The 9,438-nt window shown below is 49.2% G+C and overlaps 2 protein-coding genes across 2 annotated transcripts; one reads left to right on the plus strand and one right to left on the minus strand.

The window, feature by feature from the left end:
* Positions 1-438: 438 nt before the first annotated feature.
* On the minus strand, positions 439-1,240 carry LOC101767037 (nodulin-related protein 1). Its single transcript, XM_004983246.4, has one exon. The coding sequence runs from the start codon at positions 1,165-1,167 to the stop codon at positions 685-687; it is 483 nt and encodes a 160-aa protein (XP_004983303.1). The 5' UTR covers positions 1,168-1,240; the 3' UTR covers positions 439-684.
* Positions 1,241-7,981: 6,741 nt separating this feature from the next.
* On the plus strand, positions 7,982-8,398 carry LOC101780546. The gene has a single exon (XM_004986622.1). It carries the CDS (start codon positions 7,982-7,984, stop codon positions 8,396-8,398), a length of 417 nt encoding a protein of 138 aa, XP_004986679.1.
* The last annotated feature ends 1,040 nt before the right edge of the window (positions 8,399-9,438 follow it).

The following is a 9,438-nucleotide window of genomic DNA, read 5'->3' on the forward strand; positions in this document are numbered from 1 at the left end:
TGTTGTGGCCTACCGCTCGAAATGGGAATGAGTCTAGGCATTGGGAGGACGAGCACTTGTCTGGGCGACGGCGAGGACGGCAAGATGCACAACACCTGGGCGACAGCGAGGATAGGGCAATATGCGAGTGGTGCCAATTGACGAAGAAGCAGCGACTGGCTGGATGACGATGAGGACGGGGGAAATCGAATGAATGGATAGAGCGGAGGTTAAGCAGTGAATTTTTTTTATTTCCATATATGGGTCCCACGTAATAAACAGATGGCATCAAACCACCCACGAATGTCTTCTACTACTATACTTACAAACAGAGGACTATTAGGGACAACGCACTAACATATTATGAAGCGAAGCCAACATAGTAGGAACAAGCAAATAATACCGTGAGAGTAAGTAAGGACACGTAGCAACGCACTAGCATTTTTTTTCTAGTTTCACTAAATTCCGCAACCCATCAACGAATTTTCTTAACAAACTCGGAAGCACCAGCATCTTTTAAGTTTCGATTACAAGATGTTACAAACATTGCCAACACAACTACACCGATTTCTCCATTGACTACACGGACTGCAGTGAGGCAATCGTAGTTTTACTAGCAGTTAATTATTACATAGAAACCATAGCAAAGATAATAACCAGAAAAATTATTTAAACTGAAAGCAGTGCGGTGCATGCATGTGAGCTCTACTTCAGGAACCCCTGGGCCATGTTAAACAGCCCACCCGCGCTCTCCTCTCCGCCGCCCCGCTTCTCCACCAGCTGCTCAGCGCCCTTGATGACATCGTTGAGACCGAACCCCTCCGACTTGCCTTCCTCCGCGGGAGGCGCAGGCGCTGGCTCCTTGGGCGCCTCTGCCGGCTCCGCAGGCTTGGGCGCGTCGCCTGCTGGGGCAGGGGCCGGGGCGTCGCCTGCAGGCTTCTCAGCGCCAGCGGTCGGCCGTGTGCCGAACTCCTTCACGTACCCCTCGGCCTTCTCGATGTACTGCCCGGCCGGCTTGCCCTCCAACTTGCCGTAAGAGGATGCCGCGTGCAGGATCTCGGCGGCCGCGCCGGCGACCTCCTTCTTATCGATGTTGTCGGCGCTCTTCTTCTGGAACACCGACGTGGCAGCCTCCACGACTAGCTTGCCGCTTGAGAACAGGTCGCCGGAGCCTTTGCCCTCTGCCATTGGATAGCTTCTTTGCTTTATTTCTCAGATCTTTTGGCTTCAGAACGCTGTGAGTCAGTGGCACGGGGAGTGAAGACGTTACTTGCTATCTTTATAGGCGAATGAGGAGGTGATATGGGCAGTGTAGTGAGAGCTACTTGTGTGGTGCGATTTGGTAGATGACACATATAATATCTGCCTGTAAAGCGATGCAGTGTCGGCACCTAAAAAAACGAGAGCATTTCATGTGGTTCTCGTTGCGCGTTTTCGTTTTCGGGCAATATTTCTCGGCTTTCTGAGTAAAGACACTGGATGTGCTAGAATCAGATGGAGATATTTTTTTGACGTAATGGCATGGTATTAATTAGGACGAGAAGCAAGTGGCCAACAGGGCCGACACTTGGCCTTATGGCACTGGGGACAGCAAGTGGGAGTTACTTGGCGAGCCGGGAAAGAGGGGCTGTCGAGTGTTGGCAGAGGCTAAGCTCAAACGACGGATACTGGTGTTCATGCCCGCGTGTATATATCTTCATCTTGCGGCAAGGAAGAAAGCATCTAAAAGTATACTGTTTTTTAGCCATTTGTTTGGATGGTTTTTGAACTGCTCTCTCTATCCTAAAAACAAGCTGTTTTAAGTTTGTCTTAAGTTAAATTTTCTTAACTTTGATCAAAATTGTTAGAAAAAGTATCAGTTGATAGCAAACTTTGGCACGAGCACGAGATTATTGACTGAATCAATTGGAGCTAAATAGTTTAACCAATTTAATTCGGTTGCTAGTTAAATAAATAGACAATAAAAACGTGTTCTCTTCTCTCTAATTAGCTAATTCGGTTGTCAGATTAATTAAGGTGCTAATAGGGCCGACTGGCTAGTTGCCAAGCAAAGGGAGTTAATCTCATACATGCAGCTAACAAAGAAAGCTAGTAAGTAGTGCGAGGGTGGCAGCATGCAGAACCAGGCGGTGGGATTCTGATGACTACAGACATCTTTGGGACAACAGTCCAAACATGTCTTGCCCTTCCAGAAACTCAGCGATTTGCAGCGGCAGAAGCAAGACGCTTGGAGTCCAGGTGCCGCATGCCTTAGTTTGCATGCAGCGTGGCAAAGTGATTAGCCCTTGTTCACTTCCTACAAAACTCTCAACTTTGGCACTATGCAAAAAGAAGATTCCCCATCACATCAAACTTGCGGTACATGCATGGAGTACTAAATGTAGACGAAATCAAAAACTAATTGCACAGTTTTATTGTACTTTGCGAGACGAATCTTTTGAGCCTAATTAGTCAATATTTGGACAATAATTCACAAATACAAACGAAACGCTACAGTGTTGCTACAGTAATTTGGCACCTCCCAAATTCGCAAAGTAAACAAGGGCTAAACAAAGAAGGTAAGAGAAAGACTAGAGCTAGCAGCATGCGCATACATCAGACCGGTGGAGTAAAACATGCGGATAGATGCATGTGTATGGCGTTCAAGCTGGGTGCTCCAAATTGGAAGGTACAAGTAAATATCCTTGGTAATCACTTTCGTGGCGTCCACGTATAGCAGGATATGGCAGGGTCAAGTCAGTTTGTTTTTAACTCGGATGGATTGATACGGCCGACCGAAATTCCATTCGGTCTTTTGTAACGACATGTGTTTATGTGCCTTCCCCGCCAAGACCAGCTACCATATAAATATAAGGGGTCAAGGCCCATTGGATGATCCACACGCGGCGGCGTAGAGAGGATGTTGACTCCGGTTTTTGACCAGAGTCAACCGATGCGGATAAGATCTGAAGAGCCGATGGGATCGGAGAAAGAGTCCAGGACGAGCATGGCGTCTTTACCAAATAAGGAAAATCGTGAAGATTTATGTTAGTTAATTTTTAGAATAATTGTAACAGATCGTGTCATAATCGACTAGGACTTTAGCTTGCTTCAGGGTATAAATATAAGCCCCGAATGTTGTACCAAAAGAATCGTCAATTCATCAATACAAGTTCTTTTTCGACTTCACGCCACCAAATCCTACAAGTAGGAGTAGAGTAGTTTTCGACATGTTCCTTCAAGCAAGCAGGGCTACATCAGCTTCGACCTCCGGCGAGCGTGTAAGTACCGTCATTATCCATCATTACGTTATCTGTATCAAAACTTTCTCGATTAGTTCGATATTTTGATCCTCTTATCATTAGGCTAGTTATTAAGTTTGCTTTTTTCTAATGAAGTTAAATCGCATCGATCTCTTAGGTTCTTCAAGCACTCACCGGTTATCTAATCGTATCAGCTAGTTTGACCTTACACGCTTGAATTGTGTTATCTTTATTAGATCCTATAGATCTTTACCCTTGCCTCTCGTATCACTAATCTTCAGATCCTTAGCGTTAGCCTACTGCTATGGAGAGCTAATGCTATCTTTGTTCAGTCCGATCCATCTATCTCAGTAGTAAGTTGACATCATTGAGCCGATGGCTATGTTAGCAAGATCATGTTCTACTCTTTTAAGCTATTAGATTAAGTTATTGCCCTCTGATGCCATACTATCTTGGTTAGGCCCGATCTATGGGCTCATGACATTAATCACTACAATAAATGTATTGATCTATAATAAAAATTTTATGACACATTTGTTCTCATCATAGATTTACGATGTCTCTGGCTGAAAACATCATAAAGTTGCACAACCGAAAAAATTTAGTGACAAAGTTAGGGAACGTCATAAAAATTGCTACTGTAGCCAAAAAGAAATTATCACTCGCTCTTACATGATGGTTTTGTGACAATATAAGGTCCGCGAAAATATCATAAACCAACCAAGGTGCCACATGTAAGCATTTGTTGAAAACTAAGGTGTGCAAAAATGTCATAAACCGAGGGGAGCCCCCATGCAAGCATGAGTTGAGAAAATAAAGTGTTCCAATTCATCATAAAATCTAGCAGGGTCCCACAAGTGAGTCTATGATAAAATAAGGGAGGAAAATAAAAAGGTAAGAGTGTCCAGGGCAAAGGTTGAACCTGTGACCTCTTGATTCTGAAGAGTCAGCACTACCACTAAGACATAATGCAGTTTATGGTTTTTGAACAAGGCAGCTTTCTTATATTACAATTCTAATAAGTGTGGTCCACTTCACAATTGCAGGCCAGAGCAATAGTTATATCTGCAATGGCATACACTGCAAGGCACTCGCCGGTACGCTCCTATTGGCTGCGGCAAAGACTTGATCCTAGAGGCTTCGGTGCGCAGATCTGCAACGGGTGGCAGGAATGGCGCAACACAGTAGTGAAGGGAGGAGTAGGAGCTATGGCCAGGTTAGTCCCCTGTTTTGTGCCTCTACTTTCCCCTTTCATTAGAGGGAAGGGCATTTTCTGAAATTAGGGATCTGGGTTGAAGGTAGTTGACAGATATGGGTACCCCATGGGTCCCCACCGACCAGGATACTGGCCGGTCCTGACAAGTGGGCCTGCCCGACCAGATCATACAGGCTAAGGAAATGAACATACTTGGAGCACATGTCATGGAGGTCGGGCAATTCAAATTAGCCCGAATATTGTGGGATACTTGTTGTAATCCAACTCAGATTGCTATCCATGTAACAACCAGCTAGATTAGATTCAAACCGACTTGTAACCCTAGGTCATCAGCCTATATAAGGTGGCCAAGGGTGCCTCCCAAGGGCATCACAATTCTCAAGCAATACAAACCACCAAAATGCAGGACGTAGGGTATTACTCTCCGGAGGTCCGAACCTGTCTAAACCCTTGTGTTCTCATGATTACCTTTGAGTTCTTGATCTCGCAATCCTCTCTATCTACAAATCAACCACTTGGGTAACCCCTTGGTGGACCGCTGCGGCTACTAAATCTGACAGTTGGCGCGCCAGGTAGGAGTGATTGTGAGAGCCTCCCCAGCAAGCTCGATGGCATCTCACCCCAGTGTCATCTTCCCCGAGAGCATGAAAGACTTCCTCACCAATCCGATCCAGCTCCGCTTCGGGAACATGCCGGTGGACTCTAACTCCACTGTCTCCTTCGATGTCTCAGCGTCCGCCGCCAGCTTAGCATCTATCGGATCTACTTCATCGGAACAAGATCTTCACTCGAGGATCATCACGCCACTTGCCCAGTAGGTCGGCAATCACTCTCTCCCAAAGAGTGTCCCACACATCCTTGCTGCAACCCTCTCCCCACCCACGCCCTCCGACCTGATCGTGGGGCTAGATCGCATCATCAACACCATTGTTGAGTGCATTGATCTCTTCAAGGCGGCGCTACACCCAACAAGATCAGCACATGGTCCTCCCTCGCCCCCTTCGGTCTAAAGAACTCGGCTGCTGTCTTTTCCACGAAACTTGTGCAGTCTCTTCAATTCCAATCTGAAGACCCACTCGAACTTGCCCAGTTTCTGTACTGTGGCAACTTCTAGATCCCCCGCATCGTCCTGACTCCGAACCCTTATGGAGATGACATCGAGAGCAACTCCACCACGCCAGATCGCAAAGCCTTTGTGGTCTCCGCCGACGATAGACCTAGGGATGGTGAAACCTCTTCTTAGGAAGCAGGTCGCATTAACAAAAACTGGGACCATGTAGTACGGCGCCAACAAGAGCAAGCCAACGCCTAGCAATGCCAACAACATGCTGCTAATGTGGGAGCTGAGGCAGCAGGCGACCACCGCCCGCCACCAATGCCGACCCACCATGCGCCAACGATGGTGACAACGCCAACTAGGATGGTGCTCGGGGCAGACGTCTCCCTATGCGCGCCTGCAATCTACAAGCCAACTTCAAGGGGGGCTAGCCACAACATCTTCACCACACCCCAGGCTAACCTAGGGGCTGCCTTTGCCAACTGGAAAACCTTCCAGACTTGGAGCCACTATGGCGGATCCGGGCACACGCATCCGCATCGCCAACGCCCAGATTGAAGAGCGGGCCCACAGCTGGTCAGCATATTCCCGATCCACATCTACCCGGCACTCTCGAAGCCGATCTAGACATAGCAGATCTAGCCACGACCGAGGAAACCACAGTAACTGTGTGAGAGGTCAGCTGGAGCCCGTCCATGAAGAGGAGGTATAGCAACCCACCAACCCACCTGCCAACAATGAAAACCACGTCAACCGCCGCAGCGGCAGGAGAGGCGATGGTGAGAACCGTGGTAGACAAGGTCGGCAACGTGATTATCGTGAAGAGTTACACAACTGCCGCAACCTCCACACCGACGTCAATAACCACTACCAAGAGCGGAAGAGTCCGAGCTCGACCGTCGTGCTGAGTATGACCGCTACTACAACGCTCCTAGTAGACTAGAGCACCGCGGAATGGGAGGACCACCAACACCAAGAAGATGAGATGCGCCGCCGTGCCAACTATGACCGCATGTACAACACCCTTGAAGATGCCTACGTCCCACCCAGGCGCAACAACGGTGGACGCCCTAGGGCACCACCCGTCGTATACAACCTGGAGAATGATGATGACACGGTGATCGATGGTTTCACCTTATTTACTCCACGCCTCAGGGCTGTTGAGTGGTCGGCCTCGTTCAAGCCGGCTATCAACAAAAAATACGACAGCCGGTTCGACCCGACTATATGGCTCAAGACGTATAGCACCACGGTGAAAGCCACCAATGGCACCTACGACCAGATGGCCGCCTACTTCCTAGTGGTGATGGGTCCCGCCCCTTTCCTGTGGCTAGAAAACCTCCTGCCAAGCAGTATCGACAGCTGGGGTCAGGTTGCTAGGGCTTTCACCCAGAATTGCCAGGCTACCTACAGCCGACCTGGAAGCATAGAGAATCTTGGGCAAGTACACTAGTGGAAGAACGAAACTCTCCAAGAGTACGTGAACTACTTCTTCGAGAACCGCAACAGGCTGGTCGGTGTCAAGGACCGCCATGTTGTACTTTCGCTCCAGCCTAATGAACCACAACATGTTCTGCAAGCTGTATGAGGCTGCCCCCAAGACTGTCGGGCAAATAATGCAGCTCATCAACATCCAGGCCGACATAGAGGAGGCGGCACAAGTACAGTTCCAGGGTGGCAAGCATCGCCAGAACGACGACTATGAACTGCCAACCCATGAGGAGCACCAAGCACGACCGGAGTCCTTTCAACTTCAAAAAAGGGCCCCCGAGGTCCTCACTGCCAAAGCCGACCCTGCCAGGCCGACCACCTTCCTCCGGGAAGAATTTGGTGACACCCTGAATTGTGTGTGCCCCTTCCATAAGGACGCACGTCATAATTTTTAGGACTGCAAATCCTCAAGAAAGAGCTCGGTGCCCTAGTGGAGTACAAGCGACCTCGCCGCAACACTACCTTAGGGATGACAACCGTCGCGACAACTGCCGCCGCGATGATCGTGATGACCGCAACAGCCATCATCGCGACGATCACCACCATGGTGGCCGCGACCACCACCGTGATGATTGTGATAATCGCGACCACCGCCGTGATGATCACGACGATCGTGACAACCGCCAACACAACGACCGCAATGATCAGCACAGAGATGAGTGCTGTGGCCAGCTAAACCCAAACACTCACCAGGCCATCGCTGACCAAAACCGTGAAGTTAACATCATCGTGGGCGGCCCCAAGGCATTCTACAGCAACCGCAAGCACAAGCTGCACTAGTGAGTGGTGCACTTCATCTCCATACGGCCAGTCTAGTATCTGCATTGGTCAGACATGCCCATAACCTTCTTCGGAGAAGATCACTGGGTACATATTCTATATCCCGGGTCCTAACCGTTGGTGGTTTGCCCGACCATAAATCGGGCTCTCCTCCCCAAAGTGCTGATTGACGGTGGTAGCAGGCTCAACATCATCTTCACCGAAACCCTGAAGCGCATGGACTTCAATTTCGACCAGCTCCAGCCCTATGATGACCCCTTCTACGGCATCATGCTCGACAAAGGATCCTATCCTATTGGCCAAGTTGTTTTGCTAGTCACCTTTGGCACGCCCAACAACTACCATACGGAGCACCTTACCTTTGAGGTGGCCAACTTCAAGACTTCCTACCATGCCATCTTTGGCAGGCCCATGCTCGCGAGGTTCGTGGCGATTCCGCATCATACCTATCTCGTCCTCAAGATGCTAGCTCCAAACGGCATCCTCACCATCTACGGTGACATTGATACATCATACAAGTGCGACATGGAGGCAATCAAGCTTGCTGAAGCCCTGGAGTACTCGGCCAAGCCACTGCCATGCTCGTCGAGGCCAACAAAGTGGACCAGGACCAGCTCACGATCCCAGAGATAGAGCCGATGCCCATAGCGCTGCAGCCCGACCCAAAGGTCAAGAAGATCTGCCTCAGCCTGGAAGGCCCCTTCAAGACAGCCCTCATAGGGTCCGACCTCTCCACCAAATAGGAACTCGTGCTCACGAGTTTCCTCAGGGATAACTCGGACATGTTCATGTGGAGGCCATCCAATATGCCCGATGTCCCGCGGGAGCTGGCTGAGAACTCCTTGGACTTGAGCAAGACAACAAGACCTGTCAAGCAAAAGCTTTGCCATTTCTCCCATGATTGCAAGGACGCCATTAGGGTAGAACTCAATAAGCTCTTACCTGCCAGATTCATCCGTGAAGGTAAGCACCCCGACTGGTTAGCAAATCCAGTCCTTGTAAAAAAGAAAACCGGTGAATGGAGAATGTGTATCGACTACACCGACCTCAACAGGCACTGCCCTAAGGATCCCTTCCCTCTTCATGCATTGACCAGGTCATAGACTCTACGACCAGTTCTAGAAGCTTCTCTGCATCAAAGTCGGTCACGACCCCTGCTCCAGCATGCTCCAAGGGAATCCGTGGGAAGTGTGTCTTCAACACTACCAAGACATTCTTGATGCACTCCACCACGGTGTCCTTCAGTAGCTCTTTTAGCCGACCAGGTGCACTTTTAAGGTGATCAAGTAGTGTTGGCGCGGTCGGGTTGGTATCTAGTTGAACCATGTCCATCACATAACTAGCAGCTTTGCGCAGATCTTCTAGCTCTACCTTCAGCTCTGCAATCACCAATTGGTCATGCTGAAGACTTTGCATCACAGCTTCTAAGAACCGGATAGTATCTTTGCGCAAGCCGACCTCGTAAGATAGCTTCTGCGACACAGCGTACTCACGGTGAATTGCCATGTCATGCTCTTGCTGGAGATGAGCATTCGAATCCTCGCACTCTTTAAGGTGTTGCTTGAGCCTTTGCTCCCTCGCCTTGGCATCTGCTCATTTGAACCTATGGGAGAAACACCCAAATTAACCTGGCTAAAGTGTTCTCATCTTCGCCTTACATGCGAACTAACACT

This window comes from Setaria italica, chromosome IX (genome assembly GCF_000263155.2).
Source record: "Setaria italica strain Yugu1 chromosome IX, Setaria_italica_v2.0, whole genome shotgun sequence".
Lineage (NCBI taxonomy): Eukaryota > Viridiplantae > Streptophyta > Magnoliopsida > Poales > Poaceae > Setaria > Setaria italica.